This window comes from Archocentrus centrarchus, chromosome 7, assembly GCF_007364275.1.
Source record: "Archocentrus centrarchus isolate MPI-CPG fArcCen1 chromosome 7, fArcCen1, whole genome shotgun sequence".
Taxonomy (NCBI): Eukaryota; Metazoa; Chordata; class Actinopteri; order Cichliformes; family Cichlidae; genus Archocentrus; species Archocentrus centrarchus.
Window position 1 is genome coordinate 6,860,322 of NC_044352.1, and position 23,328 is coordinate 6,883,649.

The following is a 23,328-nucleotide window of genomic DNA, read 5'->3' on the forward strand; positions in this document are numbered from 1 at the left end:
TGACAGTAATTAAAAGATAAAAGACCAAATAAGAAGCAATGGGGTTTTTGTTCAAATTTGAAGTTTCATAGGCTCACCATTATTTTCAGAGTGGCCACTATTCTTCCACATCAACCAACAACTCTGAAATCACACCTTACTCCCAAATAACAGCTACATAGGTGAGGCTGAGTAAGACTGTTTTTGGCTGAAAATCCAAAAGTCATATCTCAGATAAAAATGAATGTTTGACCCTAAGAAGGTCCACATCTACAGTTTTCTGTGGCCACATTTGTCCTTGACTGACATCACTGACTCAGGGTAAGTCTGGCTGCTCCTCCTTAGCTACAAAATAAAGGTCAGATATCAGAGACCAGGCATCATATAATGCATGCAGTAACCCAGGTCGAGTTGAGCTTTCAGGCAATGTGCGGTTCACAGAACAGAACTGTAATAGACTCCTCCAGTGACATAACTGAGTCGTGTCAAAAGTAGCCCAGATTAAAGTTCGGATTAAAGATCAAAGTTCTGCTGTTCCAGACCTTTGGGAAGGTAGCAACACTGATAACAAACAAAAGAAGAAAAAGTCAAATGGTTGTCCAGGTTTAAACAAACCTGATTAAGCAAACTCATTTAAAAGAGAATACAAATGCTAGTACACTTGTTACCCACCAGTTTGTTGTAAATATCCTTCATAGCCCACAGCCTCACCTCACCTGTGAGTAATATCTTCCATTCGTGGTTTCTACATACTGAGCTGTAAAGTTTACATGCACAGTCATGAGGTTATGAGGCCTGTGTGGCAGGAAGAAGAAAGAATAATTGTTGTGCACAATTCTGTGGAGCACATGTGTGCATCCTTGACAGCTACCTGTTGCAGGTGTCCTGATTGTGGAGAAAAGGTTCTTGGTAGGCAGGAGGTCTTGAGGTTCTTCTGCCTCTCTCATGTTCTCAATAGGCCTGAGGAGAACTGCCATACTGTTCAATTCATGTAAAGTGTACATCTGTTGTGGCAGCACAGGTGGCATCTCAGGGTAAAAGCAACCGAGCCTTGGGGCACAAAGTCTGATGAATTTAGATAAGAAAATTTAGATGCATGGCTGAACAAGCTGCGTATCATTCCGGTGCAGAGAGGAACTTCTTCTTTCTAACCAGTGAGGTCTGACCGTTTTTCTGGGTACACGATGAAGGGAAGTTAAAATAAGAAGTTGATCTTGACAAGGGACATGCTCAGATTCTTGTATATGCAATAATAAATATAAGATGTGTAATAATAATAATAATATATGCAATAAGAAATTACTTTACAAACCTACAGCTGCAATGCACAGTCAGAGAACATTGGCCGGATCATTCTGTGGTTTACGTACGTTGTTTTCACTTCCCCTTCCTGTGTAAATAACACCTTTATTTATTGTCGGCACTGTCTCACCTTCAGAGTCTTGTACTGTGTCAGGCCTAGCACTGTCCTGTGCAATACACCAGTGAGGTAACTAGCATTTCAGTAATACATATTATGTATTACTGAACTGAATCGAAGTTGAAGGCATAATTTTTCATGTTTTAGATGAGTTCAGACACTGAGGTTATCAAAACGAGAGGGAGTGATGAACAAGCTGTGCGTGACATTTAATGCACAGCTCAGTCAGTTAGATATAAATCATGCCTTTGTTTCCTGTGTATACAACTTTGTAGTACTCAAAGTACAATATAAGATGACATGATAATATCTGATGTAGACGGCTTTCTGCCCACAAGAACGAGATATTTGAATCTCAGTACAAAAGTGTGCTGTGATATTTAGAAATTTACTCTCACTTCTTTATGTTTAAAAACATTTACTAACTTCTGCAAACCAACACCAAGCTGTCGTGCATGGGACTATGCTGTAGTCACGCGAGACTTTGTGAATCTCGGCAGTATCGTTAATGGCGGCGTGACTCTATCAGCAAACATTTGCGTGATTAGCCTTTTTTTTTTCGCCAATTTATAACTAGACAGGCTTAAAACTAAAAAAATATAGGTAGTTTCTTAGCCTAACTTAAATTATTTTCAACAATCTGGAGGACGGTGAAGAGGACCTGGATAGTTTGCTGCGGTACATCGACGGGTGTTTTGAGCGAGTCGTCATGGGGAAAACAGACAAGACGCCGACTCCCTCCACCAGCAGCAAAGCAACGCCGTCCACAAAAAGAAGCCGCCCAGAAGATTCCCCAGAGGCAACTTCGCCACCCACCACCAATATTGTGGACATTCTGGAGTCCATTAATAACAAATTGTCCAGCTTTGACGCCCGCTTGGCCCTGGTTGAAATCCTTCACAAGGAGTTTCAGGCCCTGCGGGAGTCAGTCGAGTTCAGCCAGCATCAGGTGGAAACACTGGCTGCTGAAAACGCTGTCCTCAGAGAGTCGGTGAATTCCCTCACCGAGGAAACGACCCGGCTCTCAGAAGAAATAAGAAAATTAAAGAATCGATTATCGAGCTTCAGGCCCGCAGCATGAGAGAAAATCTTGTGTTTTCAGGTATCCCGGAGAAGGCAGAGGAGGACCCGGAGGCTACAGTGAAGGAATTTATCCAAACTCACCTGAAGCTCCGGAGGACGCCGTGAAGACCATCGCCTTCCATAGAGTCCACCGCCTGGGAGGGAAGCGACCCGGAGCACGCAGACCCAGACCGATCGTGGCCAAATTCGAACACTTCAAAGAAAAAGAGCTGGTGAAGAGCCGCGGCCGGGAGCTGAGAGGGACGGACTTCAGCGTCAACGACCAGTTTCCAAAGGAGATTCTGGAGCGACGCAAGGCCCTATTCCCCATCCGGAAGAAGTTCATGCAGGGAGGCTCCCGGGCTGTCATCGCCGTGGACAAACTGTATGTAAACGGACAGCTTTACCGAGACAAAAACACCACGCCATGGCTCAGCTGATCGATCAGGTGATCTGTGTCCATATTAACGTTCTTTTCTGAGTTTTTTTTTCAACCATCTAAACAGTACCATTAAATAGTCTAAATCTGTCTAAGTAGTACCATTAACGCCGACGAGTCAGCATAGTACCGTGATCGTTTGTTTGTTTGTTTGTTCTGTTTTGTTTTCCCCTCATCTAATTTCATTCTTATGTCACTTAGGTCACTTTTTACACGTCTTTTTTCTTTCTGCACTCAGCAATATGTTTACGTCACTTACAATGCTACAGTTTACTACACTAACATACAGCGCAGATGCACACACACCAACATACAGCGCACATACACACGCACACATCAATATAAAGGGCACACGCCAACATACAGAACATATGTACACACACACCACATCCTTAGTGAGCACACAACAGTCCATCAGTTAGTTTAAATATGAGCACACTCAGATTTGTCTCATGGAATGTGCACGGGGCTGGTTCGAGGGAAAAGAGACTAAAAATTTTTAATCGGTTAAAAGACTTAAAAGCAGATGTTGTTTTTCTACAGGAGACACATGTGTCCAAAACATCTGTGCTCACTCTTTCCTCTCCACAGTTCCCTCACACGTACTCAGCCTGCTATAACTCCAAACAAGAGGTGTAGCTATATTGATTAACAAGAAGATAAACTTTAACATTAGCAACAGTACAATAGACCCTGAAGGTAGATTATAATACTTAATTTATCTATACAGAATACAGATTTATGTATTGCTAGTATATATGGACCAAATGTTGATGACCCCTCCTTCTTTCATGCTTTGTTCACTTCACTCTCAGATCACTCTGACACCACACTTGTAATAGGAGGAGACTTCAACCTGGTACTTAATGCAGATATTGACAGGCTCAGTACAGCAGTGAGTCAGAGGAACTGGCAGTCTGCAGACATTCTTAAACAGTACATGAAGGATTTTGGACTTTGCGATGCTTGGCGTTCACATCACCCTACTTTGAGAGATTATAGTTATTTCTCACCAGTACACAAATCTCATTCCCGCTTAGATTACTTTTTAGTTAGCAGCTCCATAATGATGGATATCACAGACACTCAGATTCACCCTATCACTATTAGCGATCATGCACCGGTGTCTATGTCTCTGACACAGAAAAGAGTCACACACCAATCAGGAACTGGAGATTTAATACATCATTACTTAAAGAAGAAGATTTTATTAATTATTTCAAAAAGGAATGGTCAGCATACTTAGAATATAATGATATTCCAGGAATATCACCATGTGTTCTTTGGGAAGCAGGAAAGGCAGTAATGCGGGGCAAAATAATATCTTACTGCTCGCATAGGAAAAATAAAGAAAAAGCACTTGTGTTAGAATTAGAACAAAAAATTAAATCTTTAGAAACTGCCTATGCCGCTTCACCACAAGAACATACAATTATCAGCCTGAGGAAACTGAAACTGGAGCTAAATGAAATAATTGATAAAAGGACACAATTTATGTTGCAGAGGCTGCGTTTGGAAAACTTTGAGCATGGAAATAAATCTGGAAAATTCCTGGCCAAGCAATTAAAACTGAATAAAGAAAAAACAGCTATTTTTTCTATTAAAGACTCGACTGGTATTATTACTCATGACCCACAACAAATAAATAACTCTTTCAGAGACTTCTATGAAGCCTTATATTCACCACAGATTAACCCATCTGATACTGAAATTGAAGAATTTCTTATAATATAAATCTACCAAAACTAAATGACAGCCAGGCTGCAGCTCTGGATTTACCTCTTTCATTGTCTGAACTTAGTGAAGCCCTACAGCATCACCCAAATAATAAAGCCCCAGGCCCAGATGGTTTTCCAGCCGAGTTTTATAAAGAATTTTGGTCTGAGCTAGCTCCCATTTTTTTCAGAATGGTAACTCAGATTCAGAATGACCACATCTTATCTCCAACCTTAAACTCTGCTAACATTAGCCTGCTTCTTAAACCAGGCAAAGACCCCACACTCCCATCCAGCTACAGGCCAATCTCTCTCATTAATGTAGATCTTAAAATAATTTGCAAAGCCCTTGCCAAAAGATTAGAAAGTATTACTCCATTTATTGTACATCCAGATCAAACAGGCTTTATCAAGGGTCGGCACTCAGCCAATAATACACGTCGACTGATAAATATAATAGACTATTGTTCTATTAACAAATTAGAGACGACAATCGTGTCTTTAGATGCAGAGAAGGCATTTGATCGGGTAAATTGGAAATTCTTACTAGCAGTTCTGCAAAAATTTGGATTCGGTTCATCCTTTATAAACTGGATCAGAACACTACACAGCTCTCCGAATGCGCGTGTTAGGACAAATGATCTCATTTCACAAAGTTTCAGTCTGCAGAGGGCACTAGGCAGGGCTGCCCACTCTCTCCCTCTTTTTGTAATTTTCATTGAGCCGCTAGCAGCAGCAATCCGTCAAAATGCAAATATTAAAGGGATTCCAAACTGAAAATATGGACCATAAACTTAGCCTTTATGCTGATGATGTATTACTTTTCCTTGGGAATTCACAAGGCTCTCTTTTGAAGACTATCACACTGATAGATAAGTTCTCATCTATATCTGATTACTCTATCAATTGGAGTAAATCAACAGTTTTGCCTCTGAATTGTAATTTCCAGAGAACCTCTAGGACCCCACTAAAGTCAGGAAATATTAGATATTTAGGCATAAATTTTTCCGCCAGGCTCTCAGACTTGGTACGATTAAATCATATCCCCTTATTAAAAACAATAGAGGATGATCTCACACGTTGGAACAGTTTACCTATATCACTCATGGGGAGAGTTGCTACCATTAAAATGATGGTTTTACCAAAAATTAATTATCTATTTTCATTGATCCCTAATAAACCTTCTATTCCTTGGTTCAAGTCACTAGATTCAAACATCTCAAAATTTTTATGGAAAAACAAACCGTCAAGAATAAGCTTAAAAACTTTACAAAAGCCCAAACACAGTGGAGGTCTAGAATTACCAAACTTTTATTACTATTTCTTAAGCAGTAGATTGCAGTATATTTCAAAGTGGATCAAATCCAATTCATTAGACAAACCATGGCTGGATCTAGAACAGGCGTTTTGTGGAAAAAAAAAATCTCAGATTTACCTTTCATTAGTTCCAGTATTAAACATCATAACTGCTATAAAGTCCTTAGTATAAATACCTCTCTGACAGCCTGGTGGGAATTTTTAAAAATAACTAAGTCTTCACTCATCCCCTGTAAACTAACACCCATTTGGAACAATCCAGATATATTGTCAGAAAAAGAAAATGCTGAATTTCCGTTATGGCGTGATAAGGGTATAAATAACTTAGAACATATTATCCAAGATGGAAATTTTATCACGTTCCAAGAACTTATATCAAAATATAGAATTGGCAACGGTAGATTTCTGGAATATCAACAAGTTAAGTCCGTCCTACAGGGAAGATTTAACCTTAATCAATTGAATCTAGAAATGCCTACTTGGGTAACAGAATTTCTTAACCTCTGTACCCCAAAATTGTTATCAAAATTATATAAATATTAATAAAAACTGATCATCAGTTTCCCTCCCAATTACAAAATGGGAGCGTGATCTTTCTGTCAACCTGGATCAAAATTTATGGACAGAAATATGTTTAAATATCTTCAAAATGACTAAAAGACCCCAAATACAACTTGTACAATATAAGATTCTCCATAGAACATACTACACTGGACAAAGGATGTTCCAAATGGGCCTTACACACTCAAACATATGCACCCACTGTACAAGCAATTCAGAGGATAATCATTTACACGCTCTGTGGTCTTGTGTACCAGTTCAGAGATTTGGCAGAGGATTTGTGAAGATCTATCCACATGGTTTAGCTGTCATATCCCAACTTCCCCCAGACTATGCATCTTAGGTGATGTCAGTGAATTAATTATGGAGTTAAATATATCACACATAGTTCTTACTGCCTTGTGCATCGCTAAGAAGATGATCCTCATGAACTGGAAGACAAAAATAAACTATGTATTACTCAGTACAGAAATTTATTAGTAGATCATGTTAGTTTAGAGAGAATGTCTGCTTCTTCTAAAAACAAATTGGAGGAATTTGACTCTCTTTGGTTCCCACTGCTCAGCTCCATTACTTAGTGGGGGTGGTGGGCTGCGGGCTCTGCTCCTGATGTGCTTTGTGGGGGGGTGGGGGGGGGACTCCGGGGGCCTGGGTAGCTGGTAGCCTCCTGAGGCTGGGGTCCTGGGGCGACCTTCTGGTGATGTCTGTGTGCCTGTCCTGGTTGATGGTGGTGGGGGCTTGGATGGTGCTGCCTTCGGTCCTGGGGTGTGGGCGGGGTGCTTGGGGGGGTGGTGCCGGCCCTCGGTCGGTTGGCTGGTCTTCCCTGTATGGCTTGGGGGCTGGGGTCTGGGGCCCCGACACTGGGGCGCCGCGGCTCCCGGTGGGCCCCCCTGAGCGGGGGGGGCCTCTGCTGTCCCGGCCGCGCCGCCGGGGGGGTGGGTTGGCCTGACGTCGGGATGTCCGGTCTACGCTTTTGGGGCCCTGGGGTGCCTGCATTGCAGGGGGGGGGGGTGGGGGATGGGGCCGCGGGGGGTGGTTGGGGGGGCATGGGCACTGCATTTCCATGCCCAGGCCAGTATGTCCTGTCGCCTGTTTGTGTCTATTGTTGAGTGAATGGGCATCTAGGAGGAGCGGGCCGCCCTCTGCGGTGGGGGCGAGGGCGCCAACCTCAGGTGCTGCAGTGCTCCGGGATGCTGTCACCGCGGCCCCGGGCTCACCTCCCCTGCCCTGTGCTGGGGTGTGGGAGGTCGGGGTGCCTATTGAGCCAGCGGCCAGCTGGCTCTCTTCTTCCAGGATTTTTCCTGGTCATATGCCCCCCCCCCCTCCCCCTCCCATACACAAACACACACACACACACACACACACACAGAATACATCACTCACAGATGTAGGATGGAGAGGCCACGTGGAGAGCTGCACCACCGCTTGCCTCTCCGTTTTAATTGCACTTTAGTCATTATAACTCACAACACATACACACTTACACCCTGATACACATAGGACCTTTGGGGCAGGCATGTTACTCAGAGGTTGATGAGATGGGCCGCTGAGGTGGCCCCACTCGGATCCTCGTCACTGTCTGTCTCCAAATTTTATTTGCACTTTAGACATGGAGGGTTTTGGGGGGGCAGTGTGGGCAAGCGCTGACGACCAACAGTTGGCGCTTGTGGCATAACTGTCCCCTCAATTTTAACTGCACCCTATACACCTCATTCACTCACAAACATTACACATAGACCTACAAGTTGGGGAGGAGGAGGGGTGGATGGGTCATCTTACACCCCGATTTCTTGCGTCTCGCCCGGGGTAGGGGTCGGGTGGTTCCTTGGGGACCGGGCTGGTGGCGTCCTGGGGTCGCTGTTGGCCCTGGGTGGTTTCCACTTGCCCCGCCTTCAGAGGGTGGGTAGCTATGGATGAATGTGTCTTTGTGTATTTGTCACCGTCTCCGTGAGTATGGGTGGGTGAGTGAATGTGATGTATGGCATATCTGTGTGTGGGTAAGTATGTATGGGCATGTATGAGTATCTGTGTATAAATGTGTACACGGGTGTCTGGGTGTGTTTGTATGTATGGCTGGACCTGGGTCTGGGCCTTGTGCCTTGCCTCCTGGCCACTCCTTGCTGGTTGCCTCCTCCCCCCTACCCCCCTGGGATGGGGTGCTCGGGGTTCCTGGGTGGGGCTGGGTGTTCTGGCGTGGGTACTGGCCTGCCCCCCTTGGGGGTGCGGTGCGGGGCTGCGTTGGCTTCTTCGGCGTGGGGGGGGGGCTCTGTGGAGGGTCGGGCGGTCCTTGGGTGCCGTGGGCCCGGGAGCCCTGCCGCCGGCCAGTGCAGGGGGGGCCGCTGGGGGGGGGCTGGCTTCTCATCGCCTTGGGTTCCCTGGAGCCCTCGCTCCTCGACTGGGGGGGCTCCGTCTGAGACCGCCCTCTCCCGTCTGCTGGGGTAGGTGTGCGGTTGTCTTTGGACTGAGTGGCCGAGGGTCTTCCTGGCTCTTGGTGGGCTGCTGGTGGCCTGGGGTTCCGGGGGCTTTCCGTACCTGCTCTGGCTTCTGATGGGTGGAGCTGCAGCGTTTTGCCCTCATTGGTAAGTACGTTCCATGACACAGACACAAACATGACACAGACACAAACGCCCACTCAATCACAACTCAACAAAATTGTTGGTGTGCGTAACATGCTTTGTTAGTTTTGTTTTTCACACACAAATTTATTTTTGCAAGTATTGATAGTATTTTTTTATATGTTAAAGTGATGAAGTATCTGATTATAGACTTGTGCTCTTTCCCCTTTTTTTTTTTTTTTTTTTTTTGCTCCCTTTCTCTCTCCCTTTTTCTTCTTTATTTTCCTCTTCTTCAGCCTGTCAGCTCTGGCTGTTACATAGTATGTGGAAAAATAACTCAGATAAAAATAAAGGGTTAAAACAACAACAAGAAGAGCCTATTGAGAACCTATAGAGCTCATCTTGAAATAGCAAACATGTTTGGCACAACAACGCATTCAGATCACAGTTCTGCTTGCAAGATCTACCAGACATGACAGGCTAAAAAAAAAAAAAAAAAAAAAAAAAAATGAATGTTTGACTCTAAGAAGGTCCACATCTACAGTTTTCTGTGGCCACATTTGTCCTTGACTGACATCACTGACTCAGGTAAGTCTGGCTGCTCCTCCTTAGCTACAAATAAAGGTCAGATATCAGAGACCAGGCATCATATAATGCATGCAGTAACCCAGGTCGAGTTGAGCTTTCAGGCAATGTGCGGTTCACAGAACAGAACTGTAATAGACTCCTCCAGTGACATAACTGAGTCGTGTCAAAAGTAGCCCAGATTAAAGTTCGGATTAAGATCAAAGTTCTGCTGTTCCAGACCTTTGGGAAGGTAGCAACACTGATAACAAACAAAAGAAGAAAAAGTCAAATGGTTGTCCAGGTTTAAACAAACCTGATTAAGCAAACTCATTTAAAAGAGAATACAATGCTAGTACACTGTTACCCACCAGTTTGTTGTAAATATCCTTCATAGCCCACAGCCTCACCTCACCTGTGAGTATATCTTCCATTCGTGGTTTCTACATACTGAGCTGTAAAGTTTACATGCACAGTCATGAGGTTATGAGGCCTGTGTGGCAGGAAGAAGAAAGAATAATTGTTGTGCACAATTCTGTGGAGCACATGTGTGCATCCTTGACAGCTACCTGTTGCAGGTGTCCTGATTGTGGAGAAAAGGTTCTTGGTAGGAGGGGTCTTGAGGTTCTTCTGCCTCTCTCATGTTCTCAATAGGCCTGAGGAGAACTGCCATACTGTTCAATTCATGTAAAGTGTACATCTGTTGTGGCAGCACAGGTGGCATCTCAGGGTAAAAGCAAACCGAGCCTTGGGGCACAAAGTCTGATGAATTTAGATAAGAAATTAGATGCGGCTGAACAAGCTGCGTTCATTCCGGTGCAGAGAGGAACTTCTTCTTTCTAACCAGTGAGGTCTGACCGTTTTTCTGGGTACACGATGAAGGGAAGTTAAATAAGAAGTTGATCTTGACAAGGGACATGCTCAGATTCTTGTATATGCAATAATAAATATAAGATGTGTAATAATAATAATAATATATGCAATAAGAAATTACTTTACAAACCTACAGCTGCAATGCACAGTCAGAGAACATTGGCCGGATCATTCTGTGGTTTACGTACGTTGTTTTCACTTCCCTTCCTGTGTAAATAACACCTTTATTTATGTCTGCACTGTCTCACCTCAGAGTCTTGTACTGTGTCAGGCCTAGCACTGTCCTGTGCAATACACCAGTGAGGTAACTAGCATTTCAGTATACATATTATGTATTACTGAACTGAATCGAAAGTTGAAGGCATAATTTTTCATGTTTTAGATGAGTTCGACAATGAGGTTATCAAAGAGAGGGAGTGATGAACACGCTGTGCGTGACATTTAATGCACAGCTCAGTCAGTTAGATATAATCATGCCTTTGTTTCCGGGTATAAACTTTGTAGTACTCAAAGTACAATATAAGATGACATGATAATATCTGATGTAGACGGCTTTCTGCCCACAAGAACGAGATATTTGAATCTCAGTACAAAAGTGTGCTGTGATATTTAGAAATTTACTCTCACTTCTTTATGTTTAAAAACATTTACTAACTTGCTGTACATGCTGTAAATATTATAAATCTGCATACTTAAATAATTCAGAACTGGTACACAAAGCTTTGATGGTTGTACAAGAACTTTGACTTTATTAACTGGTGCTGATCATTATTTAACAATTTCAGGAAATGAAAAGCCAAATATGGCAAAGGCAAGGCATAACACCAATGGTGAGGCATTCACTAAAGTGGCAAAATTATGCACTCATTTGCCTTCACATACAAATAAATTTAAGTGGCATCCCATTCTTAATCCACACAGTTTAATATGATGTCACCCTTTGCAGCTATCACAGCTTCAACTCCTCCTCTGTTTAGGAATGTTTTGGGGAATTTTTGACCACTCTTCCAAAAGTGCATTTGTGAGGTCAGACACTGATGTTGGACGAGAAGGCCTGGCTCGCAATCACCGATCTAATTCATCCCAGAGGTCTTCTGCCGGGAGGAGGTCAGGACTTTGCGCAGGCCAGTTCTTCCACACCAGACTTGCTCATCCATGTCTTTATGGACCTGCAGTGGGGCACGCTCAAGTTGGAACAGGAAGTGGCCATCCCCAAACTGTTGGAACTGTTTATTTATATAGCACCAAATCATGAGGACAGTCAACTCAAGGTGTTTTATATTGTAAGGTAAAGACCCTACAGTAATACAGGGAAAGACCCAACAATCAAATGACCCCCCTAGGAGCAAGCAGTTGACCACAGGAGGAAACCTTCAGCAGAGCCAGGTTCAGAGAGGGGCAGCCATCTGCCATGACCGGAGTGTCCAAAATGATTTGTATGCTGAAGCATTAAGAGTTCCTTTCACTGGAACTGACTGTTTGTTGTAATTTGGTGCTATATAAATAAAACTGAATTGAATTGAATTAAGACCAGGCACACCAGCCTGAGCACCACCTAGAGTAACTACAAGAAAGCCTATGACTCAAAAACTCAATCTAAAAAAGATCATTTACTCCAGCTTCCTAATCAAAACCTTCTGTCATATCCAGAAAGCTCAAAAATGCCCAGATTGGCCCTCAGAGTGAAAAGTCTTGAGAAATTGTTTCATGTTGAACCTGTGGCATCCATCTAAAACTAACACTTTACTACCATTACAAGTTGAAAACAAACAGAAAGAAAGGTCGGAGTGGATGTGGACCCATCTCTGTAATAGACATAGAAAACATATATTTGCACTTTCTGTCATACCACAGAAAGTGTGGTATGGCAGTGAAAACTTTGTGGAGCTTTGTGGAAAATTAGACTGAGACAGCGTAATGTTGGGTAGGCTTTAAATATAATGTGGATTTGGAGTTTGCCATGTAAGCCAACATGAATGTTTTTAACTGTCTCTTATCTCATGTTTGAGTCTTGGGTTTTGATATAAAATGTCATATCCTCCCCACTACTTTTAGCAAGACCGGACACACACCACACAGCTGACGGCAACACCTTCCCTGACATGCATAAAATTGGGGGCATGCATAATGAGTGTCTACAGTCTGTTAACATGAATGCTGCCATATCTTCATTTGCAACAGCAACTACCATCTCAGTGACCTTTGCACTTATTATGATGCACCCTCTGAGTGCTGCACCTCCTTTCGTTGCGTGTGTACGTTGTGAACTCTGGCCCTGGCAAATGGTAAAGGACAAGCCCAGTGTGCTGCTATCATATGTCAACATGTTGAGGACTCTGAAGAGTGGGAGTGGGGGGTGAGCTGGAAATACTTGGGCACACTGTTCAGGTTCTTTAAAAAGAGCAGCAGTCCTGCTGCCACTGACCACATAATCCTGTCTGTTGATTGTACCGATTGTCTGCTGGTTGTTTTGTTGGAGTCTTGCACAGAATGGAACTGCCCCAGCTGGAACACGTGAGGCTCCGAAGGTGTGACAGCGCAGGTGAGATCACAGATTAACTACCTTTAAAGACAGCATGTGCATTAGCAATGCACAGAAGAAATACTGCAAGAAAATCTATACTAATATATGAGTAGTAGAGAGTTTCTTGCTCATGATTCCTTATGATTCGAGGATGTGGACGTACTGTGTGGAACACATATATGAGTAAAAGACCCTGAGTGTTAATGATTTAGTTTCCCTTTGAAAAGAAAACAAGAAGACAAACACAAATAATGAGAAATTTAGTGTGTAGCTTGGTTTATTGTTCTTCTATACCTTTATCAGTTGCCTTGTTACAGGCAGGAAATTCTTTGCAAGACATTTTCATGAATGAGTAACACAAGCATGGAATAAGCTTGTGGCTAGTAAAGAACCTACCCACTTGAAAAGTAAACAGGAACATAAAACAGAAAGTAAAACAAGTACAGAAATATTAGACGAGGGTGTATTTTTTTTTTTTCCTGTTTCTTAGTCATATGACTTCCAGATACTTTTTATCTGCTGCAGCCTGTCACTTCTTTTGTCTTCCACTTGTCCAGTTTCCTCAAATTCTTTAAGAACACACTGCACATCACGCTGTGATATTCCAAGATTTGAGCTAATAGCTATTTGGGAATTGCCTTGTTGGTCTCAAAATACTATTTTATGCCTGCCAAACTGTCATCTTTGGCATGTTTCATAGATTTAACTAACGGAATGGGCACCGATTATATGTTTGTTCAACATGCTGCTAGTAACAAAGTGCCTAAACATACAATTACATGTTTTTGGTTTTTTTTGATAAGTTGTCTGTCATGTGTAGAATGAGTGTGCAGTGACGCTCATTCTGTTCTTATCTGACCGTTAGTTACTGTCTGACTGGGAGTGGAAATCTTTCTTTAAAACTGCCATACATAGTTTATTTTGTTCACATTGCATCATCTGTGGTTTGTGGCCTTTCTAAGTTTTCTAAGCTCTCTAAGCTCTTCTTTGTATATTATCTTTCCTCTCACCTTCAACCTGTTGAGATAGATAGATATCTGAGGGTCTCTCTTAAAAAGGCCTTCCTTTCCACCCAAGTAGAACTTGGTCAAAGGGGTTATCTGATTGTTGGGGGTTCTCTCTCTAATATTATAAGTTCTTCAGCCATAATATAAATCACTTTTAGATGACTGTTGTTGAGAACTGCTGCTATGCAAATAAAATTTAATTGGCTTAAATTAGGCGGTGCAGTGGTAGAGTGGTGGAGATTTTCTGTGTGGAGTTTGTTCCCACAGTCCAAAGACATGTTTGTTGATTCTAAATTGTGGAGATGAGGGTGTCTTTTAGTGTTTGTCTGTGTTGGCTTTGTGATGGACGAGCAATCCCACCTCTAATCATGTCACCTTGCATAAAGCTCCAGCCTTCCTGCAACCCTTCTTGGAAATGGATGGATGGAAAGGCAGATTAACTGTAAAGCAGCTGTCTCTTAGTAAAGATATATACATTAATGAAATATAGTGTGTTAATTAGTGAGCTGATAGTTTTTGTTGTTGTTGTTGTTGTCAAAGCCAGAACTTTTCATACTATAGAGTGTCAGCCTCCAGACTGTTCGATTATGAATGGAGTATGCGGCGTCAGCAAAATGGTCAAAGGACCACACCAGTATATGCTGTTTATTGTCCAATTTGTGAACATCTGACACTGTTGTATTGTAAGTAAGAAAAAAAAAAAAAGAAAAGCATGAAACATGCTTGTTTAAGTTAAATATCTAAACTGCCATCTGGTGGTAACCAAGTAGAAGTCCCACTCGCCACTTTTCATTCTGCTTTTGCAGCAGCAACAGTGCTCATCTCATCTAAATTCATGAGGGTCCTTCCTCTGTTACACTGGTCTCACTTTATTGTAGCACTCTGTCTAAAACCCATCTGAATTTCCACAGCAAAAGTACAACACACCGGATTTGGCTGCTTCCCTGCTGTTTGATTGCGTCGCAGAGATTTTGGCAGCTTCACTCTGGCCTTTAAAATCATGAAACAGATGGAGAAGCAGACATGCAGCATGGCCTCAGTTCCTCCCCCTCCTGCCTACCAAATAGCTTAATTCTCCTTTGCAACTGTCACCTGACCTGCAGTAGTTAGTGTTCAGTGAGGCACACACACACACACACACACACACAGATCGCAGAACTGTGCGTTCACTCCTCGACCTGCCGCACAGGCCTCATGGCTTTGACAATTAATATGTCCACAGAGCATAAAAAGCTTACACAGACACCTTTGCTCAAGATCTGGGTGCCATGGATTGGATGCAACTTGAACCGCAGGAGGGGGTGTAAGTTCAGTAAAAGCCTGTCTCCGTTTGAGTATTTGTTTACAGTGCATTATCTGCCCTGCTGTTTGTTCTGCCTGTGCTTTAATTTACATCTTGTTCCAGCAGAAGCTTTTGTCTGCATTAGGACTTCCAGCAGTCACAGTTTGTTTCACACTCGAATCTTTCTCCCCTGTTACTTCTGGACTGTGCTCAGTCCTTTCAGGGGACATAGGAGTCAACGATGGGATGGCAGCCAGCCGACACCAAACCAGGTCTGAGTTGGCTCTCAGTTCAGTGTCTGGTGTGATCCTTTGAGCATTTTGCTGACGCCGCATACTCCATTCATAATCGAACAGTCTGGAGGCTGACACTCTCTCTGTCCTCATATGGACAGACACATTGGCCATCCGGGTACTTTTTGGGGTACAGCTAGCTGGCAAGCAACAAAGCAGTCTGCTTTATAAATTACTGAACTCTGAGACACAGTAGTGAAACCACTGGGCCATTCCTTGGTAAGGTAAGATGCATTTATAAAGTGGCACTTCATAAATAAGTGTGAGTAGTGACACTGTGCTTTAGATTTATCCAGTCAGATTAATGGTTACATTTGGAAATTCTTGCAATAGCTGAGTTTTAACAACCTGTGGGGACATTTTGTCCTGACAGCCACATGGTCCACTGTGCTGCTCTGACTGTTTCTAAGATGTGACTATGTCATTTGTAAATGTTCACTTTTTTAAAGGTGTATTTGTTTGCAAATGCCTGATTGTTTTAACTTCTGTTCTGCTGCTATGTCTGTTTGAGTTTTTGTGGTTCTTGGGTAGTTTTTTTTTTTGTGTGTGACAATATGGTGTCAAAGAGAGATAAGCCATGCAACTTATGACACTAGCACTACACCTGCCATTTCAGCAGCACTGTGAAGCTTTTATTCTCTCTGTTAATGAAGATTACCTCAGCAGCCAGAGACAACACATGTTCTAGATTTCATTTGACCTACTGAACGTGACACAGACGCTCTACTGCTGAATACTGCAGTACTCATCAGTTTCAACTGTAGCTGAAATAATTATATTATTGTTTGTGTGCTTTCTTCTCAGCCTCTGTGCCTCAGTTCTGTAACTCCCCCACAATGATTGTGATGGTTGGCTTGCCTGCCAGAGGGAAGACATACATCTCCAAGAAGCTCACTCGCTACCTGAACTGGATCGGGGTTCCGACAAAAAGTCAGTTTTCCATGTGAATTCTTGAGTTCTGATTACTTAAATGTTTGAAAGAAGCAGTTAATTTATCTCTGTTTATCAAATCCATTAGTGTTTAATGTTGGCCAGTACCGCAGGGAGGCTGTCAAGATCTATAAGAACTTTGAGTTCTTCAAACCTGATAATGAGGAGGCCATGAAGATTCGCAAGTGAGTACAACACCGATAAACTACACAAAAGTGGACCTATTGAGCTCATTTAAAGCAACATATCACCCGCAGGTTCTAAAATTATTACAGTATAACCACAGATGAACAGCAATACATGAAATATTACACTATCATTATTTATTGAATTAGAACTAAGCCAAAATGCAGAAGCATTGTGTGAAAAATGAAGTGAAATTTTTTTAGCCCATCCCAGATTGATAGGTAGCAACAATTGCTTCTCCAAGATCACTGCTGAAGTCTTTCCTCCTTGGCATTGTGTTGACACAGATCTAAATGTTCCAGCTCTACAAACTGTTTTTATAGAGGTGGTCACACTTTTTAATGATCAATTAATAAAGTACATTTGATTAGCAGAAAGGATGTACTTCTTTTTTCACACAATGCTTCTGCAATTGGTTTAGATTTTTACTAATTTAATAATGTCCTGTGTTGTTGTTCATCTGAGGTTGTATTTACCTCATTTTAAGACCTGTTAAGAACCACATTATTTTTATGTCCTGGGAAGTGAAACTTTAGAATCGAAAGACAATGTACTTTCTTTTCCACATGGACAGAAAGTTTTTTTTTTTCATATTTTTTGTTGGCCTTATCCTTCATATTTGTCAAAACTGAGCATCTGATGCAGCATTCAAGGTCTGGAGTTCAGCGCAGTGCTAATTTGCATCATTAGCTTCACATGATTCAAACTTCAAACACCCATCAGTTGATTCTGTGTTTAAAACAAGCCATTGAAAAGATTGTAATAAAGATCAAATCTTCACATCTCTTTGGGGAAAATTAGCCTTATTTTTAATTGTGGTGTGACAAATCTGATACAAATCTGATGATTTGATTCATCATCATTTTCAAACTACACTCATCAGTCATTGATATTTTTGCAGTTTTTGTCCCTTTGCCTATACGAGTCTAACTCCTCTCCCAGGGCCTGTGCAGCAGCCGCACTCAAAGATGTCACTTCGTACTTTACAAAGGAACAGGGGCAAGTAGCCGTGAGTAAGAGGACAACTGAAAATGTCCCTCTGATTTGAATAAAACACTATTTTAGGATCTATAATTAGAAAGCATAAGACAATATTCAGAATACGAGCAATGGTTTTAAAGAGATTTGTTCTTTGCTCCATTTTTTTAAAATCTTGGTTTATACAGTGAAAATTAACAGTTAAAATGTGAAATATATTTGGCATCCATACTGTACTACAACCTGATCTTGTGATCCATATGCTTCACTGTTACCAAAGGATAACACCTGTGTCCTGACTCATGCAGGTATTTGATGCTACAAACACCACAAGAGAGAGGAGAGCAATCATTCTTAGTTTTGCAAAGGAAAGGGGCTACAAGGTGAGTGCTAATGAGCCATGTAAATCCATACTTTTGGGGTTGATACATACTTGATTAGAATGAAATGAAAAAAATAAAGTGCATTTACTGTCTGTAAATGGTTCTCCTGGGAGGTAAAACAGTAAAATCTAGTAATGTTAAAACACATTCAGTAATTATATCAACTACATTTAAAACAAACTTAAAATGCACACATATGGTTTCCTCAGGAGAGATGGTTATGAATAGGTCTGTCTAAGCTTATTACGCACATTGCCTTAATATAAATACTGCGCAATATTGCACCAGAATACTGAATATTTGATCAGCATATAGTAGATTAACATACATACCAGCTACATTTGTGTACGTAGGTATTTATAGCATACATTATATCCTCTAGGTGTGATGATAGTTCTTAGCAGAAGAAATGGTTGGAAATGTAGATGGGATTATTTGTGACTTTGATATTTATATATAATATCATGTTTAGCACAACCAGTTAGCTTAGATAACAAAGTTAATGCTCACTAGGATTTCTGCCAGTGTGTTACATCCCAAAGGCCCAACAGGGCCTTTTGATCTTCTGCCGAGATTATTTTTTATCATGTAACTGTTTTTACACATTTAAAAAAACAAAATGGGTATCACAGAACTATATTTTATGATTTAATAATGTTGGTCAGATACATTTTTGTGTATGCCTTAAGGCAAACAAGGCTAGCTGTCTCCCTCTCTTTCAGGTCCTTATGCTAAGCTAAGCATCTGGAGACTGTGGCTTTGTATTTACTGTGAAGTCACAAATTAAGGAGCTTAATTTCCCAAGACGTTTGGACAGACTTATGCCAGCGTGCTTCCTTTATGCTAACCACGTCCATGCCGTATTTACTAATGATGTAAAAATACTTATTTCCAATGACTTCTTGAATGCAGGTGTTCTTTGTAGAATCGATCTGCGAGGACCCAGAAATCATCGCAGAGAATATCAAGGTGAGGGGCATGTTCTTTTTGTGTGTAGACCTCAGCATTTACAGAAGCTGTTGTTTTGTTTTTAACCCAAATCTGAATCTTCTTTTTTCTTTTTAGCAAGTAAAATTTGGGAGTCCTGATTATGTGGACCGTGATTTCGATGAGGCTATGGAGGACTTCATCCAGCGCATCGAGTGTTACAGAGCAAGCTACATGTCCATAGATGATGAGAAAGACAGGTGAGACCGACCACGCTTTTCTTCTTATATGATAAGAAGGGGAATGGATTAAAAGTTTTTCCCTGACGTTCTTTTCTTTAAATTTATTTATCTTCAATGCCGTGACTTTGATCAGGAAACTCTCCTACATAAAGATCTTCGACGTGGGCAGCAGATACCTGGTGAACCAGGTCCAGGACACATTCAGAGCAGGATAGTCTACTACCTCATGAACATACATGTCACACCGAGATCCATCTACCTGAGCCGCCACGGAGAGAGCGAACTCAACCTGTAGTCAGATTGGTGGAGACTCAGGCTTATCCCCTAGAGGGCAAAAGGTACGTAGTCTGAAAATAAAGACAGTTTATGAAGAATTAACATTCCCGAAGCAGCAAAACTGGGCAGCACGGAGGGGTAGTGGTTAGCACGGTGCCTCACAGCAAGAGGATTCCTGGGTTGAACATGCATGTTAGATTAACTGGGGATTCTAAATGAATGCAAGGCAGATGAAGTTCTTAGTGCATGCAATAAACCCCTCTGTGAAGGCATGGTTAAATGTGGCTTGTTAATCTGAAGTATTTTGAGTGGTCAGTAAGACTCTACATAAATGCCTGTCCATTTCCAAAAAATCAAGTGGCTTGTTACAAATCACCCTCTTTCTCTTTAGTATGCTAATGCCTTGGCGACCTTCATCAAGGGACAGAAAATCAGCGACCTCAAGGTGTGGACGAGTCACATGAAGAGGACCGTCCAGACTGCAGAGGCTCTGGGAGTCCAGTATGAACAGTGGAAGGCTCTCAATGAGATAGATGCTGTGAGTTATAAAACAATAATACAACAACAGCAATTAAATTATTCAGATAGCAGAAAAATGTATTAATTCTATTTCCCCAGTGCTTGGATGGTTACTGGGATTACATTATAGGTCAGTCAGTCAGTTTTTCTCGTTGGTTCAATCTGAAATAAATCAAATGTATTAAAAACCATAATGAAATTTTCAGAAGATGCAATTTTGAGTGAAATGTCTTGATGAATATTGGGTGAATGCACACTGATATGTTGCCTATGTTGAGATGAATTGCAACAACTTTGTTTATCCTCTAGCGCCATCTTCAGTTCCAATTGTACATTGCAATCATGGCTACTGGCACTGCATCAGTCTGAGCTTACTGTGTACTTGGTGCCAGTTAGTAAATATCAGCACAGTGCTGTTATACACTTTCCCCACTTTGCCTAGATGCATGGCTGTATACCCTTAATCTTAATGTGTTGAAAACTTTGAAATTTCAATAGCTTTGAGTCTTTGTGCTTTTATGGTGTGATACAACTAATACTTACACTCCTAAATGTTTAGATTGACTTTTCTCTTTTCTCACTAAGGGTGTATGTGAGGAACTAACTTATGAGGAGATTCAGGAGAATTTCCCAGAAGAATTTGCACTGAGAGATCAGGACAAGTATCGCTATCGGTACCCTAAGGGTGAGGTAAGGAAATATAAGTGATATATTTACGAACATGCTAAATGTACTATGTTATAATAAAAGTCAGGCATTGAAACAGAAGTGTCTGTTTTTTTTGTTTGAATTTTGGATATTCTTTGTCTTTCTTTAATGGTTCACATACATTCTGTGTCCCCACTGGATTTTTTTCCTGTCCTTGTTTCCTGCTTTTTGTGATTTGGTGATGTTTTTCACCTCATGAGTTTCTGTATACACTTGTATCTATTTATAGTCCTGTCTTTCTCCCTGTGTTCCCTATCCTCACCCATATTTCCTTGAGTCATACAGTATGATCAGCTTACCTATGCCCTTCCTGTTTGGTCCTTAATCAGCTCAGCATTAAGGCTAGCTTTTTGCTTAGTATACCTGCGTCCTGTTTCCTTCATTGGGTCCCTTTTTAACTAGTTTATGCAGCATGCTGGTAGTTGGAATGCATTACCTTACACAGAGCCATGCTAGTTGTTGCACCCTTTCCAGACATTTTCACCTTAAGAGATCTGATTAAAATGAGACTGGTTTAGGTTCTGGGTCTTGTGAAAAAACTTTTGAAATGTCTTTTGTCCAGTCCTATGAGGATCTAGTCCATCGTCTAGAGCCAGTCATCATGGAGTTGGAGAGGCAGGAAAATGTTCTGGTTATTTGCCACCAAGCTGTGATGCGCTGTCTGTTGGCCTATTTTCTTGACAAACCTGCAGGTACAAAATAGGCTCAAACTGTGCACAATCATGTGACACTCTATATTAAACAATCCTAGTAATATTTGTGTTTGTCCCTCTTAAGATGAGCTGCCTTATCTAAGATGCCCTCTTCACACTGTGCTCAAACTCACACCGATAGCCTACGGTAGGTGGTAAGAACTTAAGCGTAAAGCATATCTGATCTTTGGTGTATGACTAATTTAACTTTATGTAAATCTTTCTCTTACACCATCATTTTTAGGGTGTAAAGTTGAGTCATTTTTCCTCAATATTGAAGCTGTCAACACACACAGAGAGAGGCCATCTGTGAGTTTCCATTACTGCACATTTGTTGTAATACTCACCTACAATGGTGAGGAAATGCCATCTTTGCTTAATTATTCTTTCTTCTCTTTTATTTAACTTATTCAAATTGAAAAGCTGGATTCATTCATTCATTCACAAGTTAACAGCAAATTTTGAGATAGATGAGATTCACCGTTCCTGTTATTCAGTTACTTCCACTTTACCCTTTACTCAACTTTTTTTTTTTTTTGCTCTGTTTTTGCAGAATATCAGCATCAACAGAAAGCCAGAGGAAGCTCTGCAAACTGTTCCTGACCACATATAAAATTTTGTGAAGCTTATCAGCAGCAACACTTGTGTTGCTGCTGATAAGCTTCACAAAATTTTAGAGATGCACTCCACTCAAGGCTGAATGTGCAAATGTAGAAGACAGCAAATGCTAGAAATGTTACTACATCAACACAGAAGCACATGGACCGCCCCCACGGTCACCGTAAAGAGCATCATCTGTAGCTGGCTCTGCTTTAGGACGTCTGTGAAATATTCCTGTCTTAATTTGTCAAATGTGGTTTTCTTTTTTGAACGCACACAGTGTTTACAAAGGATTTAAAGAAACCAATAATGCACTTTGTCTTGACTGAAGTAAAGATTTTTAAAAACCTGGGCCTTCATGTACATTTAACTGTAGTATAGATTTTTAAAAAAAAGAAGTGTTGCAGATACATGCAGAGAATGAATCTCACTGCATGTATATGTATGTGACAAATAAAGCTCTTTCTTTCTTCTTCTCTTATAACCTAGTAATAGAATTAAAAAGCAGCACCATGGACAGCACCCAAACAAACAACATTTACTTCAGACTTAGACTTCATTTTTTAATGTAACTATTGTTTAATTTCCCTGATGGAATCTTCCTAAAGGGATTAAAAAAGTTGTATCTAATCTAATGGAGATTAAATAAAGTGTGTTTGAATAAAGGTACATAGATAATGTACAGGAAGGGCTATCTCCAGCATGTGAGAAAATAAATTCGCATTAAAACTCCCAGCCTTTGTTTTATTTTCCCAATTCTCTTGTGCAGCAATTAAAGTTTAATTTAACTTATTCCCACTTAGCAATTGGCCGGTGTACCTGACCGTTGTTTTTCAGAAAATAATCGGTGTTTGAAAAGGGGCGCTCGAGAATTCGCATTTGGGAGCAATTAGGAGGGAAAAAAAACACCGATTTGAGATTATTTTAAGGATCACTCCTACAGTGCAGCTGGGGCGGGGAGTTCCTCAAATCCTCGAGCCAGGAGTTAATAATCCCTCATTTCTCTTGGACCGTGGCAGCAGTCTCTGAAGTTTCCAGTATGTACGAACGCAAGCTGGAAGCTGCCTCCTCTTCGGTGGGACTCGTGCAAGTGTCTGACTGAACTTCACACTCTTTTTGTTTTTTTTTTTACCCCGCGGTACCTGACGGATGTTTAGCTCTTTTCTAAACATATTTTTATTCAGTATCAAAGCAGCCGTTTAGCTGACGCGAGGGAGGGGACGGACTGCCCACTGCATAAGGAGTAAAATGAGGCGTGTGCTCTCCTTGCTTCAGTCAACGTGAGACCACTGGACA

The 23,328-nt window shown here is 41.5% G+C and overlaps 1 protein-coding gene across 1 annotated transcript; it reads left to right on the top strand.

Annotated features, from left to right (window-relative positions):
- The first annotated feature begins 12,907 nt into the window (after nt 1–12,907).
- LOC115782757 (6-phosphofructo-2-kinase/fructose-2,6-bisphosphatase 1-like) lies at nt 12,908–22,045 on the top strand. Its single transcript, XM_030733156.1, is given in 16 exon segments — nt 12,908–13,027; nt 16,396–16,521; nt 16,610–16,706; nt 17,650–17,716; nt 17,994–18,068; nt 18,981–19,037; nt 19,134–19,255; nt 19,371–19,429; nt 19,432–19,528; nt 19,530–19,575; nt 19,905–20,051; nt 20,618–20,722; nt 21,303–21,432; nt 21,518–21,580; nt 21,677–21,741; nt 21,986–22,045. Coding segments are annotated over 16 exon segments (1,368 nt in total). The 5' UTR covers nt 12,908–12,975.
- The last annotated feature ends 1,283 nt before the right edge of the window (nt 22,046–23,328 follow it).